The sequence below is a fragment of the Gorilla gorilla genome, chromosome 9 (genome assembly GCF_029281585.2).
Source record: "Gorilla gorilla gorilla isolate KB3781 chromosome 9, NHGRI_mGorGor1-v2.1_pri, whole genome shotgun sequence".
NCBI lineage: Eukaryota > Metazoa > Chordata > Mammalia > Primates > Hominidae > Gorilla > Gorilla gorilla.
Genome location: NC_073233.2, coordinates 75,191,610 through 75,214,546, shown reverse-complemented (window position 1 = coordinate 75,214,546; position 22,937 = coordinate 75,191,610). Strand labels below are relative to the sequence as shown.

At 60.9% G+C, this 22,937-nt stretch overlaps 1 protein-coding gene across 1 annotated transcript; it reads right to left on the bottom strand.

The window, feature by feature from the left end:
• Positions 1-1,447: 1,447 nt before the first annotated feature.
• Positions 1,448-21,668, bottom strand: GRK2 (G protein-coupled receptor kinase 2). Its single transcript, XM_031016054.3, has 21 exons — positions 21,300-21,668; positions 10,659-10,735; positions 8,734-8,807; positions 8,488-8,589; positions 8,307-8,381; positions 8,107-8,168; positions 7,224-7,275; positions 6,822-6,913; positions 6,448-6,547; positions 6,278-6,356; positions 6,054-6,184; positions 5,642-5,736; positions 5,465-5,572; positions 5,189-5,255; positions 4,779-4,879; positions 4,234-4,300; positions 4,058-4,153; positions 3,635-3,797; positions 3,021-3,157; positions 2,816-2,929; positions 1,448-2,718 (listed from the first exon to the last, which is right to left on the bottom strand). Exons 1-21 carry the CDS (start codon positions 21,410-21,412, stop codon positions 2,554-2,556), a joined length of 2,070 nt encoding a protein of 689 aa, XP_030871914.1. The 5' UTR covers positions 21,413-21,668; the 3' UTR covers positions 1,448-2,553.
• Positions 21,669-22,937: the final 1,269 nt, after the last annotated feature.

Genomic DNA, 22,937 nt, shown 5'->3' with positions numbered 1-22,937 from the left:
GAACACAGCTCCCCACTGGCCCTTAATTCCATGACAGTGCCTTCTCAACCCTCTTCCACGGCCTCCTCTCTCTCCCTGACCCCCACATCCCTGGGAGAGAGCCTGTCCGTTCCCATTGTCACCCTGATGCCACCCCCAGGTCCACATTTCAGCTTACTCCAGGACATCTCTGTGCCCAGGGATCCCATGCTATCCCATCAGTATGTCCGAAGCCAACCCAACCACACCTACCCTCTTCCCCAGACTCCCGCCTCACTCAGCCCCAAGTCCAGCCTGTTTCTGCTGGACCACGTTCTTCCCGTCTGGCCTCTTCATCTCTTCCTCTCCCACTGCGGAGGTTTGTCTCCCTGCCTCCTGTCCTTCACCTCCCTCCCCACATCCTGCACTCAGTAACCAGGCAATCACTTTAGAGCCAGCTCTCACCACTCTCAGCCCTGTTCCGCACCTTCAACGGCTCCCTGAGCATGGCAGGTCTGGACTCCATGTCGTTTGTATCTTCATTCTGCAGGCCCTGAGCACACACCTGGCTCCGGGATAGGTTAAGCCTGGCATTCAGTGCCTCCAGGCATGGCTCCTTCCTATAGTCCTCCGGCCAGCCTGGGCCACTCATGAGTGCCTGGCTCTTTCCTGCCTCAGAAATGTTCTCCCTCCTTCCCACACCAATGCTGGAGGCCTGGCTCAAAGGCCATTGCCCCTGACTCTTGTATTCAGCCCTGAGTACCCTGCCCAGCTGTCTGCCTCCCTTCTCTGCCTGGCATGCTGTGCTTTGGCCATGGGCCCCAGCCATGCCCAGCAAAGCCCTGTGTGGAGTGGGCAGCAACATGTATCTGTTTAGTCACCCTGGGGGCTAGGGCAGGGACATGGGGAAAGGGAAGTTGACCAGAAGCCTCTGGGTAGAGGAGAGGCCTAGAGCTGGGGTTCCCCTCAGGCCTCAGGGACCCCTACTAGGGCTGTGCAGTGAGGCCAGAGAGGAGGCTGAAGCCAGAGATGGCCAAGGGCCCAGAGGCTGCGGTGTGACCTAGAGGGAAGAGGTGCCTTGTGACTGTTTCTGGGGAGGGCCTCAGCTTGGTGCCTGCTGTGCAGGGGTGTTCTGTGGGCCTGAGACGGTCCCAGTCAGCCCAGACACTGCGCCAGGCCTAACACTGTTGGCACCTCCTCCTGCTTACCTGGGAAGTGGCAGAAGCTGCTCTCTCCTCCCTGGGAAAAGGTGAGGAATGGGCACTGGACAGCCACTAGGTGGAGAGGACTGTCAGCTGGGAGGGGTAGGAGGGGAAGAGGGACCCACTGCCTCACCCCACCTGGAAGATGGCCTGGGCCCCAGCAGACCACCTTGGAAGCCATGGCGGTGGAGGAGACCTGGTACCACCGAGACCCTCCCCCTCAGGCCCCAGCCCAGCAGAAGCTGAAAAGGGGTCACCAGGTACAAAAAGAGTCTGAGACAGCCGAATCAGGCACCATTTTTTATAAAAACGCATAGTCTCATTTTTCACTCTTTAAAATCACATTCAAAAATCGGCAAAGAAACGCCCCGGGGAATGAGTAGACGGGAGGGGAGGGTGCGCCAACCCAGCCCCGGGGGGGAGAAGGCGCGACACCACACAGGCAGCGCGACTGGCACGAGGGGGCATGCGGTGGGCGAGGCGGCGGCACTGACAGGACGTGGGCTGTGGGGCTGGCCAGCCTGGGCGGGGGTACACTGATGGGCCAGGATGGGGGGCACACTGATAGGCCCCAGCCAGCCTCCTTGCTGTGCTGCCCGCCCCCCTGGCCGGCCCCGTCCTGGGCAGATGGGGTCGCACCCAGCCCAGCATCGGTGAGACCTCAGGCCAGGCGAGGCCGGTATGGCCCAACCTGCAGGTGCCTTGCTGTGGTCCCTGAGCCCGGGTGCTGGGGGTTGGGGCAAGAGGGGACTGCAGGGAGGGTAGCAGCACCTGCTGCCAATGCCACTCTCTCAGCCAAGCCCCGCAGTGTCAGGGAAGTGGGAGTGGAGGCAGCCAGTGACACAGAGGCTTTTCCTGAATAAGGGCACAGGAGCCCGAGTCACTGTGGGAGGCCTTGAGGGCCAGGGAGACAACGGGCCCCTCCTCTCGCCAACACTGTGGGGCAGGACAGTGCAGGGCCTGCCCCTCTGCAGCAGGAGGGGGTGCAGTGGGAAAATTCAAGTCGGATCCCTGTGCTGTGCCTGCCCCTGGTGAGGGAGGCTGGGCCACCCAGCAGTGCCCATGGGCACAGAGTGCAGCCCACAGAGCCCAGGGTGGCACAGCTTGGTGTGGCGTCATCCCTCGGGGAAGGGGCGGGAGGGCTGTGCTCTTCCCCCACAGGAAGACACTGGGAGCGGGCAGCCCCTGGAGTCAGGACAGAGGGCGCCGGGCAGCGGCTGGGTTGGTGCAGCAGGAGCCGAGGCAAGCGGGCCCCTCCCGGGGGAGCTGGGCCAGGCTGGGGCCACAGGAAATCACAATAATTACAAAATAAAACATTTTCCGCTTGGCGGGAAAACAAATAATAAAAATTCGACAAAATAAATTAGAGGTTTATAAAAGGCAGGTGGGCGGGTCAGAGGCCGTTGGCACTGCCGCGCTGGACCAGCGGCACCTTGCTCAGCTCCACCACGGGCGAGCGCGGCTTGTTCTTCATCTTGGGCACCCGCTGCACCAGCTGCTGGGCCTCACGGTAGGCGTCGCGCAGCTCCTTCTTCCACTGCACCAGCTCAGGGTCGCTCTGCACATGCCAAGCCCAGCTCTGTCAGCTGGGGCTCTCCCCAGCCTGCCTGGCCTGGCCCCTCGGCCCTCCCATCCCTGGCTCAGCCCCCACTCACATCGCACTGCAAAACGAACTGTTTCCCACCACGGATCTTGAGGAGCAGGCACTTGCGCTCCTTGATCTGCGTCTCCTCCACCGACTGGATCTCCTCCATGGTCAGCAGGCTCTGCTGCAGGGCCAGGGATGGGTGGTGCAGGTAAGAGCCGGGCCGGCCAGCCACCCAGAAGCCCGGCTCCCGGACCCCCGCACGGGCTCCTTACCGGGGCCTCGCCCTCGCCCCGCCACTCGAGGCGGTTGGGGAACAGGTAGAAGTACCGCCGCTGCCACTGGGTCAGGAAGGGGTTGCCCATCTTGGACATGTAGCCGTGCATGATGCAGTCCTTGCCCAGGGCGTAGTCTGAGGCGAGAGACAGAGGAGACTCAGCCGGCCCCACCTGGGTTTCTTTTTTTGTTGTTTTGAGACAGGGTCTCCACTCTGTTGCCCAGGCTGGAGGGCTGTGGCACAATCTTGGCTCACTGCAACCTCCACCTCCCAGGTTCAAACGATCCTCCCGCCTCAGCCTCCTGGGTAGCTGGGAGTACAGGCGCGTGCCACCATGCCCGGCTAATTTTTTTGGTATTTTTTGGTAGAGACAGGGTTTCACCATGTTGGCCAGGCTGGTCTCAAACTCCTGACCTCAAGTGATCTGCGCTCCTTGGCCTCCCAAAGTGCTGGGATTACAGGCGTGAGCCACCATGCCCGGCCCCAGCCTGAGTTTGAATCCCAGAGCCGCCACTTTCTGGCTGTGATCCAGGGCGAGTTCCTTAAACCCGAGCCAGCTGCTCACTTCTAAGCAGGCAGGGGCCTGGTGCCGCAGCAGCCGGCGACCCTCACCTTCCTCATGGCCCAGCTGCTTGTTCTTGGCTTTCTTGCGAGCCTCTAGCCGGTCTGTCTCAGCGTTGATGGTGTCGAAGACAGTCTCTGCCACCTCCTGCTGCCACCGCTCCGAGATGGTGAGGGGGAAGTTGCGGTAGAGCTCCTGATCACTGTCCAGTAACTTTACCAGGTGGATGGGGCAGGGGCACATGGATGGACAGAGATGCCGGAATACCATCAGCCACAGGCTGCCCAGACCCAGGGCCCTGGGTAGGGATGGTCAGTGCAACTGCCACCCCCAGGGAAGTTGGCCAAGGAGGAACTGAGGCCTACAAGCTGGCAGGGCTGGCACAGGGTCTCACAGGTGATAAGAAGGGAGAGGGATCCTCCCCCAGGCCAGGATCACAGTCCAGGTACAAGAGGCCAGGCAAGGCCCAGTACCTTGATTCCCTTTGTGTCCTCCTCATCGAAGGAGCCAATGTCGAAGGCGTCGGCCGCGTTCACCTCCCCTCGTGGGGGGATCAGCGGGGGAGGGTACTGCAGCAGAACAGGGGTCATGGGCGTTAGCTTGGGGGTGGGGCTGCAGAGCACCCCCAGTCCCTGCCGCAGACTGTTACCTTCTGCAAGAAGACCATCTGCCAGTCCAGGGAGCGGAAAAAGGGGCTCTCTTTCACCTCCTGAGCCCTGTGGGGAGAGGCCAGTCATCTGGGCTCAGCCCCACCCTGAGTCCCAGGCTTAACTCCTGATTGAGCCACTTTCTGGCTCTGTGAACTTGGGCAAGTTCCTTAAGCCTGAGTTGTTTCCCCATCTCTCAAATGGGAGAACAGAAGTTCCTACATCGTAGGGTTGTGGGTTTTAACACTGGTAAATTTTGCAACCCTATGCCCAGTGCTTAATAAATGTTTGATAAACATAAAAAGCTGCTATCATCATCATCTGTGACAAGGGCCCCTCTGGAAGCCAGTTACTAGCTGGTTCCAGCAGCTCCAACCCCCAGGGCAGCCCCTCCACTCTGAGAACATTGGACAGGGCTGGCCATGCCCCAACTTATGAGCTCCTCCAAGGAGGCTGGGACCTTGGAGGGGGTTCCAGGTGACGGGACACAGCCCTTGTCCTCACGGGGGCACAGCCAGCAGCATGCCCAAGGCGCCAGGGTACTCACCCTCGGCCCAGGCAGCCCAATCTCCGGTTGACATCCCTCTGCAGCAACCCCTCCAGCAGGGAGCGTAGTTCAGGGGAGAAGGAGTCGGGCAGCTCCACGGCCTTTAGAGAGGAGTGGGACATTAGCAGGGGCTTAGGAAGAGCCCTTGACCCCATCCCAGCTCAGGGGAGAGAGGGGTCCAGGCCCACGCAGAGGGACAGATGGGGCACAGCATCCTAGCTCGCCCAGCAGTCATGCTCCAACAGCACGGGGAGGGCGAGAGCCTATGGGGCAGGAGGTCTGTCTCAGAGGCCAGAGTAGGGGTCAGGGGCCGAGATCTCTGCTGGCTGGTGGGAAGCAAGAGTCATGCCCTGGCACCCACAGGAGCTCTCCCCAGCCCCCTGCGGCCCTGCACTGAGACCTGCACCCACCATCGTCAGCGTCATGCGGTCGATCTCATGCTTGTCTTTGGTCTTGTGCTGCCGGAAGGGGCTGTGCCTGGGCAAGAGAGGCCAAAAACCAATATCAAAGGACAGGAATGGGGAAAGGGAGGCAGGCAGCATGAATGAGCTGTGGCCAAAGTCAGGGACGGTGCCACCCCTACCACCAAGGCAGCTATGGGCTCCCCTCCTTTGGCATCCCACCTGGATTGGGGAGGAACTTCTCTTAGCCCCAACCCACCTGCCCACCTGGGACGGGCCACTCACCCCCGCAGCAACTTGAAGAGCATGCACCCCAGAGAGAACCAGTCGGCACTGCTGTCGTAGGCCACGCCCTTCTGCAGGACCTCCGGAGCCATGTACCCGTGGGTGCCCCTGTGGGAGCAAGGGGGCCATAAGCGGGAGTGGCAAGGGGTGGGGAGGGAGAGGGTGGGGGGCACTCACACGCTGGCATGGGGCTTCTTCTTGGAGAAGTCACAGGCCAGGCCCAGGTCCGAGATCCGCACGTGGCCATGCTCGTCCAGAAGGATGTTGGCTGGCTGTGAAGGAAGCCCAGTGAGCTGCCTGGGGCAGCTCAGGATGGGGCCCAGCCAGGCAAGATGCCAGCTGGGTCACTGCTTCACTGGAGAGGACGATGGGTGCCCAAAGAAAGGGCAAAGGTGGGGTCCTCTCTCCTGTCCCCAGCTACAACCTGGACCCAGAGAGTGGCTCGGTGGGAAGGGCAGGGGCGGAGATGGGAAGACACGGGGCGGCCATGTCCCAGGAGCCCCACTCCTCTGGGCCTGGTGGCCGGGATGTCGAGAGGAAGGAGAGGACAGCCACGGACGTCCAGCCTGGGGACAGCAGGGGCGCTCACCTTCAGGTCCCGGTAGACCACGAAGCGGTTGTGCATGTGCTCCAGGCCCAGGATGATCTCAGCCGCATAGAAGCGCATGTCAGCCTCTGAGAAGACCCCGTGCTGGGAGAGGTGGTAGTGCAGGTCCCCACCTGAGGGAGGCAGTCCCACAGGCAGCACTCAGTGTCTTGCCCCAGCCTCCCGTGCCTGGGCCCAGCCCACCCTAGGGCCCAGCCAGCACTCACCGTTCATGAGGTCCAGGATGAAGCTGAGCTTGTCTGGCGTGTGGAACGCGTATGACATGCAGACAATGAATGGGCAGTCCTAGGAGGGGAGAGGAGGGGAGGGGGCAGGCAGTTAGCAGGGGCGCCCAGGGTTCCAGAGCCTCAGCGGCAGCCCGGCCCACCCAGCTCACCCCAGTGCTGACGAGCGAGAGCATGATGCGCTCGTTCAGGGCCAGGGTCTCCCCCTGCTTCATCTTGATGCGCTTTTTGTCCAGGCACTTCATGGCGTACCTGCGGGGCAGAGGTCAGCGGTCAACACCCACCCTCAGAGCAGGGGCCCAGGGCTGCCTCAGGGGGCGCTTGAGGGAAAGACTAGACCCAGGACCAGCGTGTGACACAAATCAGAGACAGGGAGGGCTGGGGCCAGAGGAGCCTGCGGGGGTAACAGCACGGCAAGACAGGAGGGCATGGAGCAGCAGGTGGCCCTGTGTGGAATCCGGCCTGTCAGGGTCCCCCAGGAGCCCGGCTCCCCCAGGCATCCCATCACGCCGAGCAGGGTGCTCACATCTTGCCTGTGTCGGCCTTCCGGCACCCATAGACCTCGCCAAAGCCCCCGCGCCCAATGATACGATGCACGCTGAAGTCATTCATGGTCAGCTGAGGGGCAGCGACAGCTGCGGTCACCACAGGCTGCCTCTGCCCAGCCCTGGGGCAGAGGCACCTGGGCAGCAGGGGCTGGCCCCATGCCAGGGTCCCCATACCCATGTCCTGGCCATCCTCGCCACATATTTACCTGCTCCGGCCTCCCCATGCTGGGATCCCGGCCCTGACCCCCATAGCCACGGCCCTGGGGGCTAAAGGACAGACATACCCTGACCTCCCCGCTCCCAGCCAAGCCACAGGCCCAGCTCCCGGGAGAGGAGCAGCAGGGTGCATGGCTTTCCATGCCCCACCCAAGCCCACTCACGTGGATGTTGAGCTCCACATTCTTCCACTGGCAAAACCGTGTGAACTTATCGCTGGAAAAGAAGAATCAGGGCTCAGGGGCCACTCAGAATGTGGGAAGGATGATGCTGTCGTGAGCCTCCCCACCCAGCCGCCACTCCCTGGGGTCCCGTGAGGGTAGGTGTGGAAACATCAGGAGCGTTAATGTCCTCTTCCAGGAAGGATATGTTGAGGGCCTGCCCGCCCACAGCACCAGTCAGGGCTGCTTGGGTGCCCAGCATGGCCCTCAGCCACCTGGCCGTGGCTTCCTGCTGGAATCAGATCCGCACAGAAAGGAGGTCTTCCAGTCTAACCCAGACTTCCTGCTACCCTATCCTTGACAAGTACGTCTCCCGTCCCTGCTTGCATACCTCCAGTGACACAGAGCTCACTCCATGGCTGGGCAGCAGTGACCCTAAAACAGCTGCTCCCTAAAGCTGGCTGAAATCTGCCTACAATTCCCACCCACCGCGCCAACTCTGGCTGTGAGGGTCACGGGGGCCGTGTGCTCTACTGGGCCCACCCCTACCACGACTCTGATGCTTCTCAGTCCGGGTGGGCCAGCAAGGTGCTATACAGCCCACAGGAGAGAAAGAGGCACAGGTGGCACAGCTCTCCTAGCTCCCTGGAGCTAGGAGACTGCCTGGGATGGGCTTTGAGCTGCCTGGTGCTGAGGAGGGCAGGGTGGGAGATGACCTGCAGCCTGTCTGACTTCTCAGGAGTCCTTGCAAGGGGGCCGCTGACAGGCCAGCCACCTGCCTGCTCAGGGCCTAATGAAGGCTGGCTTCTGCCCGCCATGCCAGCCACGCCCCTTCTGAGAGCGGCCCCTCCCTCCCCCTTCCTCTCCCACACTTCCCTGCTCTCACCTCTCGATGAATTTCTGGAACACGTCCCCTCGGAGGTTTTGACAAATCTCTTCGATGTATGGCTGAGGGAGGAAGCTGGAAGTTGGTGACTGAGCCCCATGAGACCATGGCTGCCCAGGCCCCGCCCCCGGCTGACCAGGCTTGTTGACCAGGGGCTGTCCAAGGTGACCTCGCCTGGGGAGGGACCGGGAGGCACACACCTGGAAGAGATCTGGAGGCACCTGCTTCTTCCCCAGGTGGCCTTGGACATGCTCAGTGGCACTCTTCGAGAAGGGCTGGGGAAGACAGAGGTGGCCATGAATTCTCAGCAGGGTCCTCTCTTCCCCTCCCAATCTGCAGGTGACTCTGGGCCAGCACACAGGGCCAGCTGAGGACACTCACATGCGAGCAGGCCAGCAGCTCCTTCATGATGTATGAGTCGAAGATCTCCCGGCTGCGGGCCACACGCTCCTCCTCCGTCTCCAGCTTCTCGTACTTCTTGATCTGGAGGACAGGATTCCTGCAGGTCATCTAGAGCCCAGCAGGGAATGGGGATGCCCACACCAGGCAGCTTGTGGGTTCCACAAAGCCGCCCCAACCTCCTCCCCTTTCTCCAGGCAGAGCAGGGCTTGGGCCTCTGGGTCTCACCTCCTCATAGAATTCCACCAAGGGCCTGGCCTCCTCCAGGTGGTTCAGGCAGAAGTCTCGGAAGAGCAGATACCCTGAAGGCAACAGTGTAAGGTCACAGAGCCACGCCTGTCTCAGAGGCCTTCCCATCATTGCAGATGGTGTGGGTTGGGCTCCCTGGGCAGAACTGGCTATGGAGGTGGCAAAGGTGGTCTCGGCTCCAGGCAAGGGGTGGGCCAGGCAGCTGCTAAGGCTGCTGCCAACTGGAAGATTCCTGGATTCTGGGTTGGGGCCCCTGTGTTTCTACCCTCTTCCTGAAATCTGTTTCCCCAGGTGGTAGCTGGACGGCAATAGGCACCAGGGTGAGGCAGAGAAGCGGGGTTGGCTCTGGCATCAGGGAGCCCTGGCTTGGCAGCTGGGCCCCCACTCACTGCAGCCCAGGGCCCTGTGCCTGCTCTGTGAGGCTGATACCCCCCACCGGGGCGGGCTGTGCAGGTGCAACACGATTCAGTCTGGGGGCCCTGGGATGCTGTGGCCACCGGGGCCAGGTCAGGCTGCAGCACGGGGGAAAGGTTAGCAGGGGGCTCTGAGGCCACACCACTCCTCTGGACCCTGCCCCCCTCCAGTGTCTGGCTGATTTGCACAGCAGCCTGAGAAACAGGCAGGGAGGGTGGGTCCAGTTGGGGAAACTAGGGCTCAGGGAGCTGGTCAGACACACTGTCTGTGGCAGAGGCTCAAGTGGAACTCAGGGCTACTCCACCAAGTGGCAGGTCCCTGGGAAAGAGGTTGGGGCTGGGGCCTCAGGGCAGGGGGCATGGAAGGGGTGTAAGCCACAGGGAACTGGAGAGGCAAGGTGGGCTGTGGGAGGGGCTCTCAGGGGACCCCAGATAGGGTGTCCTCATGCCTGAGTAAGGGGCCTGGACCCTGGACCCCGGCCCCCGAGCACTACCAGGGGACAGAGGCCCTCCTCAGGCCTCCAGTCTGACATGGGTAACCGGGCTCAAGCTGGGTGGCCTCTCATGCCTTCGGGGGCACTGCCTGGGCACCTGGGTCAGAGCTGCGGCCATCACTTCAGTCCTCACTGCCTGGCCTTTAGTGCAGGGCCTTTGAGGAATGGGGGCCAGGCTTCACAGTGGGCACAGTGCTCCCATCTGACTCTGACAGGCCTGCACAGTCGGACTCATGAGTCCCATCTCCCAGATGAGGACACCATCAGGCTCAGAGAGGTGAAGCAACTTGCCCAAGGACACAAGGCACAGGCCTAGGACCCAAACTTTGTGCTTCTTGACACACCGACTCCCCCAGGCTGACCCCCAATGCCTGATCCCATCAGGCCAGGATACCCCCTGTCCAGAGCTGAGCTCCTGTTCTCGGGAAAGCCAGATCAGAGCCATGTGGGGCTGGAGCCTGCTTCCTGAGACCTGCCCCAAGCCTGCCCTCCGGGCCAGGTCCACAGGGTGGGTCGCATGAAACTTCTGACAGCAGGCATCAGACACCAGCTGGAGGAGGAATGGAGGGCCAACACCAGGCAGGTTGCTTACAAAGAGGGCCCATGGGGTGGGGCGGGGCCAACCACAGCTCGGCAGGCGCCACAGGAAGGGCCCCGCCTCTTCCTGTCAGTTCTACCAACGGCCCAGAGCAGCTGCGGCCGCGCCAAGGGGAAGCTGCAACTCTCAAAAACAAAAACCCCAAAGGAGGAACTTCCCTGGCGGCCCTGGAAGACTCTGGGCCCCCACCCCCACCACGGGGCTCCCTGGGCCGACAGCCAGGGGCAAGGAGGCACGCAGGGTCGCAGCGACTTGGAGCAAGCCGTGGGGTCTCGCTGGCTGCTCCACCCTGAGTGGATGGGAGGCCAAATCTCCGGAGAGTGGGGAGCACAGCTGGGCTGGCTGGGGTAGGGGCAAGAAGTCAAGCCCGGTGGCTGGCAGAGCCACTGCCATACTCACCCAGCTTCTGGGAAAAGATCTTCTCAAAGGTCACCTCGCCCCGGTCCTCCAGGTACTTCTGCATGACACTGCGGATGCTGTGGGACAGGGGGGCACAGTAAGCAGAAGCCCCCAGAGCCCGTGGGGGCTGCAGGCCCAGAAACGCGAGCTGAGGGCACTGTGGTGGTGTCGCCACTCCCTCCAGGAAGGAGGCCAGCCCGTCGGGCCTACTCACTTATCCCAGACACAGGTCAGATCAGAAGGCTTCAAGGAAGCCTTTGCCTGCACCGCCCCCGCCAGGCTGTGTCCTCAAAGGCCAGGGTGGCCGGCAGGTGGCCCCCTGCTCAGAGGCCCACCGCCTGTGGGGTCTCGTCCCAGTGCTGCCACCGGCTGGCTTTGGGAACTTGGCCAAGTCACAAAAGCCAAGCCTGGTTTGTGAGCAGATGAAAAGACACACATGTGGCATCTCCACGCAGCGGCACATGGCTCGGCTGTAAAAAGGAACGAGGCACCAACAGGGGCCACAACGTGGATGAGCCTTGAAAACATGAGGCTGAACGAAGCCAGTCACAAAGGGTCGCCACATATTGTGAGATTCCACTCATATGAACAGATCCACGGACACAGAACGCAGATCCGTGGCTGCCGGGGGCTGGAGAGAGGGAGAGGAGTGACTGCGGTGGGGACGGGGTTTCTTTTTGGGGTAAGGGTTGCACAACACGGTCAATGTACTAAAAAACACTACATTGTATAATAAAATGATGAATTTTATATGAATTGCATCTCAATTCTTTAAATTGTAAGAAAAGGCCATGCCTTGGTTCGTGTGTCCCTAGTACTTGGATATAAAATGTGACCCCTGCCCTGGGTTGCTTGGTATGGCCATAGGGGAGGGCCTGGCCATTGTGACCCTCAAAACCCAACCCGACATCCCCCACCCTGTTTATCTCACCCCACACTGAGTGCTGTCTGGGAGAGCCACACCAGGCTACACTCCCGGCCTCAAATACCACCTTACTGTCCCCTCCTGCCCTCTCCTGGCCCACCTCAAGCCCAGCCCTGCCGGTCTGTCCCAACAGCCAGCTGAGGCCTGCATCTGGTCCTCACTAGTCTGGGCTCCTGGGGTAACGTGTAGCTGCCATGCTGAGGGCATGTGCAGGGCTGGGGGCCTGAAGGGACAACACACCTGAGCCCATGTCACGCTCACATGGCCCTGCAGGTCTATGGGGCCACCAGCAGGCCTCCTGTGAAAAGACTGTAGCTGGTGGAGATTTGGATCAGCAAGTCCAGGTTCTCTGTGCTTGGCATGGCCCCTGCCTCTCTGCACCCCGGCCCTGCCTGCCCCTATGAGCCCAGCCCAGGGCTGGTCGGACTGGCCACCCAGGCTGTGGTCACGAGGACCCGCTGCACATCTACCCCTGAGGCACTGTGTACCTCATGCCAAAGCCACCCCCTGCTCCAAACAGCCCTGCCCAGGGCATGGTTCTGAGCCTGTGATACCAGACAGCGTGTGCAGAAGCCTTGGGAAGGAGAGGAGGCCTCTGGGTCTGGAAAGGCTGTGTGGAGAAGGTGGAACTCCACTGGGTTCCTGGAGTGCAAGTGGGATCTCGGCAGCTGGCGAAGCCAGGGGGGTCGGTAGACGTGGGAACAGGCAGGGGACAGTATGTCCAGGGATGAGCAAGGGGCCAATGGGGCAGGGGAGAGGGCACACAAAGGCCATGGTGAGGGGGAGGGCAGGAAACCAGGGGGCTTCACAGCCAAGGAGTGGGCAGGAGAGCAGGACTCAGGAGGCTTGGTCCAGGGCGGCGGGTGGCCCGACTCCACTGGAGGCGCCACGCGGAGGAAGCCCAGGCAGAGGCAACACTTGGGCAGGAAGAAGGGGAAGGGGGTGGGTGGGAGAAGGCTCAGGCTGTCGGGGACCGGGAGAAGGGTTATGAGGCCAGCCCCGTGAGGGCTTCCAGGCTTTGGGCCTGAGGTTCTGGAAGAATGGCAGCTTCAGCCAGAAGAGCCGTCTGCGGAGAGCAGCTCCAGACAGTGCGGACCTGGCCTGTGGACCCTGCCTGGCCTCTGGCCTCGGCCTCGAGAGGGGGCTCCTATCCGCTTCCACTGGGCACTGTCCTTCCAGGAAGGGCTGCAGTGGACTCCCAGGCCTCGGCCCCTGATCTCACTTGGTTCCAGCCTTCCTCAGGAAAGGCCGAGCGAGATAGCACGAGCACAGCAGGGCTGCCATGAGCACGGTTCCAAGGCCGCGACCCCCTGGCCTGCTCCCCACCCTCAGAGGCTGGGAGGGGCCGCGGCCTCTTCCAAAGTTGTCTCCAGCAGGAAGCAGGGCACTGAAGACAAGGATGGGCCTAGGTGACCCTGAGTTCGCATCCTATGACTGCTTTGGAACAGACCCTGCCTGGATGGGAAGAGGAGGGCCCATGCCCCCCACCGGGGAGTGAGGATGCCCTCTGAGAACTGACAGAAGCTCCAAGGATGGGTCCCGCGTCCACACCAGCACACCCGCCCCTTCGGGCCACACGCCAGCTCATGTCCACCAGCCACCGTCAAGGACACGTTTCCCGGCATGTGGGACTCCCAGGGACACAGGAAATGGTGGACGGAGATTGTGGTGTTTCACACACAGCAGAGGCTTCATAAAAATCTCTTGAACTGAGAAAGACACGGTCCCTGCCCTTGACACCTGCAGACAGGAGGCCTGGGCCCTGGGCAACCCTCGGGGCACAGGCTGTGCACTGGGAGACTGGAACGTGGAGAAAACCCCAAGGTCAGGGGCCTGCATCTCACCTGGGAGGTGGGCCAGGAAGGCGGGACTCTGATTCTGCACCAGATTTTTGAGTTTTGGGACATTTTGGTCCACAGAAGGGGATGAAAAAAAGCAAAAAAAAAAATAAAAAAAAAATCACAAAATGCCTGTCTTCCGGGGCAGTGGAGGGTCAAATGGCTATGATCAGGTGCTGGTCAAGCGGAAGGTAGCGACAGGCAGATGCAGATGACAGGCAAAGCAATCCCAGCCTGTAGGGGTCACCCACCAGAAGCCAGGCATTGTCCCGGGAATGGGGGCCACCGGGCTTCAGCAGTAAGCCCCACTGAGCCCCAGACTTGCTTCCTAGGAGCCTGCAAAAATGGTGCCAGCTTGGCGGGGCGCAGTGGCTCATGCCTGTAATCCCAGCACTTTGGGAGGCCGAGGCGGGCAAATCATGAGGTCAGGAGTTTAAGACCAGCCTGACCAACATGGTGAAACCCCGTCTCTACTGAAAATACAAAAATTAGCCCGGCATGGTGGCGTGCACCTGTAGTCCCAGCTACTCAGGAGACTGAGGCAGAAGAATTGCTTGAACCCTGGAGACAGAGGTTGCAGTGAGCCAAAATCGTGCCACTGCACTCCAGCCTGGGCGACACAGTGAGACTCTGTCTCAAAAAAAAAAAAAAAAAAAAATGGTGCCAGTTTGGCAGAGGGAATGGCCACCTAGGAGCCAGGGAGTAGCCACTGCCACTTTTCAACTGGACATGCGAAGTCTCCAAGGGGGAAGCATGCTTGGTTCCCTGCCTGCGACAGCCAGGGGAACCTGCCGGGCAGGCCCTTTCTCCTTCCCAGGGGCTCTGCTGTCGGCCCTGGCCTGGGAACAGCAGGAAGCAGGACCCGGGGCTCTGAGGCCATCTCTCCCCTCAGCAGCCACGCGTGGGCATGGCCACCACATTCTTCCCAGCCCACAGCACTCCACTTTCTTCCTTAAAAAGAAAAAAATGTTTTTTAAATAAAATAAACAACCCCCCTCCCCCCAAGCAAGAAACCAAACACGAGGTCAGGCCTGAGCAGAGTCCTTGAATGGAAGGCCCCCAAAGTGGCAATTTTAGGGTTTCCTGTCTATTCCCATGGGTCTGGCCGCCAAGGGAACTGGCAGGTTGGAAGAACTTGTCACTGGGGGCAGCTCCTGCCAGGGTGGCAAGCATGGGCGAGCACAGGGGTGGGACAGCCTCCTGGGCTGGGTCACCTTGTCTCCAACACTGCTCCCTGATACTAGCAGAGTCTGGAGTGGCAGTGAGCCCAGAGCGTGTCCCTGCCCCCCACCCAGGTCAGCAACCCTGAGATCCGGGGGAACGTGGCTCCCAAGATCTACTCTGGAGCATCAGGAGAACCAAGCGGCCTCAACAGTCCCACATGGAAGGACGCTAAGGTTCCCAACACCTTTGGGCAAGGGCCTCAGAGTTGCCTTTGCTCTGGCCGTTGGACGGGTGCCTGGGTTCCAAGTGGCCCTCACCACCTGGTCACAAACTTGAAATGTCCAGTTTCCCCACCTGTAAAATGAGGATGTCAATGAGATGCTGAATCGCCACCATCACACTGGCCATTTACAAAGCCTGGGTGGACACGGCAGAAGGAGGGCTTCTAATATGCCAGGCTGGCCATGCTGCCCGCCGTGCCCCACCTGCTGGGCCATGGGAGAGAGCCGCCAGAGCCCCATTTCTCAGCGCCCCACGGCTCACCGACAGTCCATGCTAGAATCACACAGTAACTGGTCTTGCTCAAGCCTCTGCTCCACATTTGCCGTGTCCTCGGAGAGGACGGGGCCTTGGAGGATGGGGCCTGTGGCCAGGGCTGAGCCGAGCAGGGTGGGACTCCTCTGCTCACAGACCAGCTTCAGGCACTGCATTGCTCTACTGCGGGCCCAGTGGGTAGAGCCCGTGGCTTGCCCTGCCAAAGTATCAAGGGCTCCTTGGCACAGAGGTACTTGGTGCCCACCCAGCTTTGGGAAGGAGCGGTCAGTCCCACCTTGGCACCCCTGCAGTTACGGTGGCCCGCACCAGCTCCTGCTGCTCCCGGAGCAGGCTCAGCCCAAGACAGTGAGCAGCTGCAGCACTGAGCGCTGGGTGACAGGGAAGGAGTGGGTGCCGAGGGAGCACTTCCGGTCCCTTCTGGCACCTCATGGTTCAGAAGAAATGCAAAGTCCAGGCCATCCTCTGTGGCCTGGGCTCTCTTAGGTGTCTCCTGCTCGGGGTCAGAGGCTGCAGCTGTGTGGACAGGAGGGGGTGACAAGTCAGAGACAAACACACTCTTGCTGATGGCGAGGAAGCTGGCTGGGCCACGTGCTCCGAGGCCCACAATGAGTTAGTGGCAAAGAAAATGTCCAAAGGTTCCCTGAGAAACGGCCTCCCACTAAAGCACCCTCCATCCCCCCCCTTGACCTCTGTGGAAGAGCTGGGTGCAGGGCTCGGAGGACCCTGACTTGTGCCCAGCCTCTGGCCTGGCTGTCCTCCCGTCCCTGACCAGGGGCTGTAGGAGACGGGCAGCCCCCTTCCCTGGAAACCAGGATGGGAGGCAGCCTTGGCTGGCAGCTGGCAGCCAGGGGCCATGCTTCCTGTGCCCCTCATGCGACAGTGATGCTAAAGCTTTGCCACGCCAGGATGGTGCAAGCTGGCATGAAGGCTACAGGCCTGGCAGGTCTGGTGCGGCCACTCTGGGAACCGTCCCCTGGGAGATGAGCGAGCGTTCACCAACCAGTGCAGCAGGGCCTGTGGCTGTGGCCGAGGTGCTCCCTGTGGCATTTCCAGGAAACCAGACACCAAGGTGCCAGCAGCAGAAGGAAGTCCCCTGGGGCTTCTTAATGTTTCTCAATGACACTCCCTGGGGCGAACAACATCCTCAGAGCTCAAGGACAGGGCCACAGATCAAATAGGAAAGACCAGCCCAAACCGGCAGGTCCAAGGTAAGCCCTGAGCAGGGGAGAGAAAAAGCCAGCTGGCCCCGCACACACAGCCAGGGTCTGCAGCAGCCTGGGCTCCAGAACGTCGTGTCGGCCACAAAGCAGCTCCCTTGCGGGGATGCTCGGGAAGAGGCACTCTGGCGGCCTTGTCAAACGTCACGGCTTCTTCACAAATATGACACGAGCACCCACACCCTGCAATTTACTGCTGACATGGAGACCGTAATCTGCATTACGCTAGAATGCACCAAGAACAAACTTCCAGAATTCCATGCCCTGTGGTTTCCAGGAGGGGGTTGTCCCCCATCCCAAACAGGAAATGGCTCTAGAGTCAGAAAATTGCCCCCACCTGGGAACAGAGCTGCCAACATGTTAATACCAGAAAACCCACTTCTGCCAGCATAGACGCGTCCCTTTGCAGTAAACAGCAAAGCAGAGAAGGGATATTACTGTTTTAGAAAAAAGCTGCAGTCAAACACCTCATTTTTAGTATCTCAGTTGCAGCAGAGTAGAAATAACGTGAATATAGCTCCATCCAGCAGTGGAAACTGACCCATGGGGAGCCGGCGGGGAGTAGGGAAGGGGCCCAGGAAGAAGGGGCAGGTGTGAGGGAGGCTGTGCGTCCTCAAGGGCTACACTGTGCTTTTGGTTCCTGCTGTGTGTTCCGAGGCAAGAGCATATCCTGAAAGCAACAGCCAAGCGCGTGGAGCCCAAACCCACCAGCCTGAGCACTCAGTCCCTCTGCCAAGCCCACCTGGGTGCAACCTAGGCACGGGGAGGGAACACTGGCTGCGGAGCGCTCCTGTACCTGACGTCACCGGGAACTTACTACTAGGAATTGATTGTGCATTAATAGGACACCTCATTCTGGGTTAACAGCCCAGGTTCCCCTGCACAGATTCCAACCTGCATTGCTCACACTCCCTTCAAATCCATTTACCCAGGTAACGGCAGGTGGGCGACTCAATGGCAAATAAGTGAAACGCATGCTCTGGAAAGGAAAACAGACGGGAAAGACATCCCAGAGACCCATTCCTGGGGAACGGCGGTGCTTCAAAGGCCCAGAGGGAGTCACTGCAGGAAAGATCATCTTGTTTTCAGGGAAAGGAGTTGGGAGAACGCTGCCACTGAAGTGGAAAGTTCTGGGTAAGGGACAAAGGCTGGAAGCAGCAGGGTTTCAGCTGGTGCTGCAGGAGTGAAGGAAGGAGGGAGGGAGAGAGCTTCCCGCTGCACCCCTTCCCCCACAAATCGAGGGCAGGAAGTTCTGGCTGCAAAGAGTTAACAGGAACGAGGCAGCGGAGGAACAGGGGCAGGGTCTGGGGAGACAGGGAAGCCAGAAAGGGGCAGGAAGGAGGAAACTCTCAGTGGGGGAGGGACCAGGAAACAGCCAAGAAATCGGGAGGCTGCAAGAGGCACCCAGCTCTGACAATCTGCTGCTGGGGCTGCCACTGTCACCGGGGAGGGCAGAGGAACCTCCTGGGAGCGCCCAGGCAGGGCTCCTCAGCTAGGAGCCCAGAGATTAATTACACGAGGCCTCAGTGGTCATATTAAGCAAATGATGATAATTACAAGACTGCTGGCTGCTGGGGCAGGGAGACAGCAGTTCCTTCAGGGCAAGGCCCAGACCACAGACCCTGAGAGTGAAGGGGCAGCCGCCTCGTTTTACAGAGGTGGAAACTGAGGCAGGTCCAGTCGGGCTAAGGGACTCGTCTGGGTCCCATGTGAGCTGGTGGTAGAGGGAGAAGCCAGACCTCCCATCTTCCAGATACACAATGCTGCCTTACGCTGCCTCCTTCTACAAGAAGGTTGGGGAAAGGGACTGTTTCCTCGGATTCTATAGGGTGACAGAAGGGGAGGCCCCTGTGCCAACTCAGTGTGGCACTGTGCCTAACCACTCTCATTCCCTAGCCTTTGGAACTCAGAGCTGTGATGCCAGCCCCAGTTCTTGGCCAAGACACATCCCCAGGCACCAGCCATGGAGGGGCTGCCAAGGTGGGCCACCTCAAGGTATGAACAATTCCCAGTGGCAACCTGTCACGGGGACAAGCCACAGCCCCTCTCCCTGACTCTGACCTTGACCTTGTGGGTATGGGGAAGACAGGCTCCTGCATCTAACGGGACCCTGGAGTGGGGCTGCCACTCGGTGCAGTAGCTTTGCCACGGCAGCTCAGTTCTCCATCCCAGCCAACGGGAAGAGGGCTGAGCCTTGTGAACTGTGACAGCCGATGGCCCCAGACAAGGGGTGCCAGTCAGCCCACACCGCAAAATGTGGACAGAGGCGAGAACAGTGGTGTGCAGGGGTGGGTGGAGGGGATAAAGCACAGCAAAGAAACAGCACTGGCCTGTGTGGTCCAGAAACCCGAGGCCCCATTCCAGCTTCTGTGACAAGGACACGACTCCTCCCCTCCCTGAGCCTCAATAACTTCAACTGCTAAAGGGGAGAATCCTAACTGCTGGGCCTGCCTCTCACAGTTGTCAAAAGGACAAAATAGAGTAAAAAGCACTCTGCAAGTGGAAAAGTGTCAGGCAAACATGAAACATGGTCAGGATCACCATTGGGGCGGCGGGGGGCGGGGGGCGGGGGGCGGCATGCTCTGCCCCACTGGGTGTGCAAGGCAAGGCGTTATGCAAAGGGTGGCCTGCTCCCTAATGCCCCAGGCCTGGACCCCCACGTAGGGGTGGCCTGTAGCCCTTCCCAGGCCTTAGCGCACTGACATTCGGCGCTCGCACCTCCAGTCCGTTTCACAGACGTGGGCGATTTGCGGAAGGCCATGCTGCTGATGGTGACCCAATGTGAAAACCTGGGCTGCCTGGCTCGGCCTCCTGCTGTCCTCCTAGAATCCTATCCAACCTTGTTTCTGCTCAGGACTGCATGGGGGTGCCACACAGTCCTGGTATTTCTTGAGCAACTACTACATGCAAGGCATGGCCTTGACAGCTTCACAGGTTGGTTGCTGGAAGAACTGAGATGACAGATGTCAAAATAGGTAAGTCAGTAATAATTCCTATCATTATTGCTATCACCGCCATCACTACCATGGATGGGAAAGGGGACAGGAAAAGAAGACCATCTCGTTTCTCAGGGTTCTGACACCTGCAGAGCCAAAGCGGCGCCCCATCAGAAGCAATGCATTCTGGGGGGAGATTACCCGAACGCAGACAGTTCCAGAAAAGGCCCCGCCTCACATGTTGCAGAACTCCATCCTGCAGGAGGGTCTTGAGGCTGCGGCCACCAAGGAGAGCCGTTTTGAGCCGTAGAGGCTGACTCCCCCGTTTCCTCCCTCGTGGGTTTGTCATTTCTGAACTCATTTCTGTACTAACCGTCACTGCTCCCTGGACAGCCCCCAGCTGAGAGTCAGTCTGGTTCCTGTTTTGAGAAATCTGATTGCAAATGTCTTAGAAAAAAAAAGGCCCTAACGGCCTTTTCAAAATGCAGACCAAATTTCCTCTCCCAGGCCTGACGTTCAGTCAATCCAAACACCCAGTGAGCAGGGCATGGCAGAGGGGGCCGGCGAGGGCCATGGGCATGGGGCACCCCTGCAGCGTCAGCCAGAGCTTAGACGGCTGCTTCAAAGGCTGAGGGACACTGCAGAGTCACAGCTCTTATTTCACGCCATCCACATTTCACAGATGAGAAGACCGAGGCCCAGTGAGGGAAGAGACTTACCCAGAGTCACAAGATAAGACCACGGCAGTGTGGACAGGCCCCATCCCCAGCCCGCTGGGGCACCAGGAGGAGGCTAACTCTCAGGCATGCACAAGGAGTTGCCACACGACACAAAGAATCGTGGCGGGCACGTCTGCTCCCTGGCACAGGCCAGGGTAGCTGATGAAATGTAGAACCGGAAGTCTGAAGCCCTGATCTGTTGGCCAGGTGCCACCTGGGACTACCTGTGTGACTCGGGGCAGGCCACTCACCTCTGGAGCTTCAGTTTCCCCACCTGTTCCACAGGGACAAAACCACACCTGTCCTCGCCACCCCATGCGCTGCTGAGAGGCTCACACAGTGGAGAGATACTCTATCAGCCATAAAATGCTGGACAAACCGCAGCAATCGTCCACATCCTGTGTACTTTTGCACCTACATCCTGAACAGTCTAAACTTTGATACCAGGTGTGATGTCAGTTGTCTTACAGAGGCGGCAGCTAAGGTCCAGCCATTGCAGGTGTGCTGGAAGGGCCCCTGGTCAACAGCACCCACGGGGCACCATATGCAGGGCCTGCCAGAGGAGAAATGTAGGGGAGAGGGCACAGAGGATGTTTCCCCCACCTAAGCGCGGTCCGAGGGGGAGGGTGCCCGCAGCACCCTAGGTCCTGCTCACCACGCCGCCCTGAAAGCACTCTCAAGCCCAACTCCAGGACAGCGACCCCACCAGAGGGTGGGAGAAGAGTCCGGAAGACTGGCTGTCCCCCCACACCTCACACAAGTGTAGACTGGAGGAGAAACGGGTGGGGGTAGTGGAAACCCTAAAGCGGGTGCCGTGAGCAGGGACAGCAAAAGGGTGGGTGACATCGTCAGGCGAGGTAAATGGTGGCCGGCGGAGGGGAGGGGACCCCACAGGGACCAAGGGCTGCTCCGAGAAGGATGAAGGGGCGCGCCGGGCTCCCGTGGGAGAAGGCGGGAGCCAGGGGCTGACAGCGACTTCGGGGGGCCGGTGGAGCACGATAAGGAAGCAGCAGGGCGGCCAGGGGGACCCGACTGGGTCCGGGGACCGATGGGGCAGAGGAGCTCCGGAGTTGGGGCGCTCCGGGCTCAGGCGCCCAGGGTCTGGGGCTTAGGGTCTGGACCCGCAGGCGCCAAGGCCGGGCTGCTCCGGGCTGGGGGGCCGACAGGGGGTTGCGAGAGCCGGCCCCGGGGGTCCAGGTCGCGGGGTCGAGCGTGGGGCCAGGGTCTCGGGGCCGCGGCCGGGGCGCCCGCGGGGTCGGGCCGGGGCCGCGGGCGGCTTCTCCTCACCTGGGCTCGGGCAGCAGGATCTTCTTGCTGGCGCGCGCGGCCGGCGTGGCCTTGCTCTTCTCCATGGCCATCAGGTAGCTCACGTCGGCCAGCACCGCCTCCAGGTCCGCCATCTTGGCGGCGGCGCTGCCTCCTCCCGCCGCCGCCGCCGCCGCCGCTCCTGCTCGCTCGGCGCTCGGCCCGGCCCGGCCGCGGCTCGCTCGGCCTCGGGCGCCGACGCCTCCCGCCTGGCCCTGCTCGGCGCCCGCGGCTCCGCTCGCCGCCGCTCACAGGCGGCGCCGCCCCATGGCGCCGGCTCGGGCCCGGCCCCGGCTCGCGCTCCGCTCCCGCCGGGACTGCAGTCGGGGCGCCGCCGCCGCCGCCGCCGCCCGCGCGCCCGCGCCCCGGAGCCGCCGCCGCCTCCGGCCCCGCCTGCCGCGCACAACGCCAGCGAGCCCGCGAGGGGCCGAGCCGGGCGGGCGACGGCGCCCCCTGGAGGCCGCGCGGAATCTGACCCCGAACCAGACCTGCGACCGCGGGCTCAGACCCTGGCCGTGACCTCGGCCCTCGATGCTGGACGGAGACCCGGGCCTGGAACACCACAGGGACCCGGCACGGAAGACGACCCGAGACCCATTCTCTGACCACAACCTCGGGTCACATCTCTGGATCCCAGGCTCCCCAGTCGGGCCGCAGCCCTGACACCAGACGTGATCACAAGGAACCTGGACGCTCACCAAGACACAGATTCAGACCTCTGAACACCATCCCGGGACTTTCATCTCAGACCCTGGCTATAACCCCGGACTCCCTGACCTTGGACGCAGTCCACGACCTGACACCAGACTCCACACAGGACCCCAGACTCAAACCTTGGCCCACCAGCTCAGACTCTAACCATGACCTCAGATCACAGCCCTGGGTCTCCAATGCCATACCCAGACTGCGACACTCACCTCAGACCCCCAACAGGTCCCCAGATCCAGATTTTGGACCGTGACCTCGATCCCATCCTGGTTACTGACCCCAACCTTGATTCTGACCCTAGGCTACTACCATGACCCTGAACTCTAAACTTGGGGTCAGGACTCAGACCTAGATTGGACTATCAACTCCAGATCACTGTCCTAGACTCAACACCCAGAACTGTGGACACGGACTCAAGACTAGGACATCTAACCTGGGACCCACACTGGACCCAGAATCCTTAGTAGGTCACCCAGAACCTGGGACCTGACAACTGCAGCCCAGTTACAGGCTTCCCCCATCCCCGATCCCACCCCTCCTACTCTAGAACCAATCCTGGCCGCAGAAGGCCCACTCAGGATCAAGTACCCTGCACCCAACCCCACCCCCCAACCAGCTCATAGACCCAGGTCCTTGGCCAGCACTCTTGGCAGCTCCCTTCCCTGTACCCCGTCCCATCCAGACGTTCCTTCAGGATGGTTCCACATGTAGTTACAGTAAAAACTGTCCCAGCCCGGGAGCGCACAGAGGTTTCAGTGCTGCCTGGCAGGGGAAACCCACCCCGCTGAGAGCCCACCCAGAGTGGGGAAAGCCAGGTGTCTCAAGGCAGCACTCCTATCTCAACATGCCCCTCTCTAGAGCCTCTCTTTGCTTTCAAAGTGACAGGACCCTCCTCCCAGCCCTGGGCACATA

Coding starts and splice junctions, on each gene's coding strand:
- GRK2 (XM_031016054.3), bottom strand. CDS start 21,412: ATGGCGGACCTGGAGGCGGTGCTGGCCGACGTGAGCTACCTGATGGCC. Junction 5,573..5,641: donor AAGAAGCCCCATGCCAGCGT/GTGAGTGCCCCC, acceptor TTGCTCCCACAG/GGGCACCCACGGGTACATGG. Junction 3,158..3,634: donor GCAGCTGGGCCATGAGGAAG/GTGAGGGTCGCC, acceptor CTCTCGCCTCAG/ACTACGCCCTGGGCAAGGAC.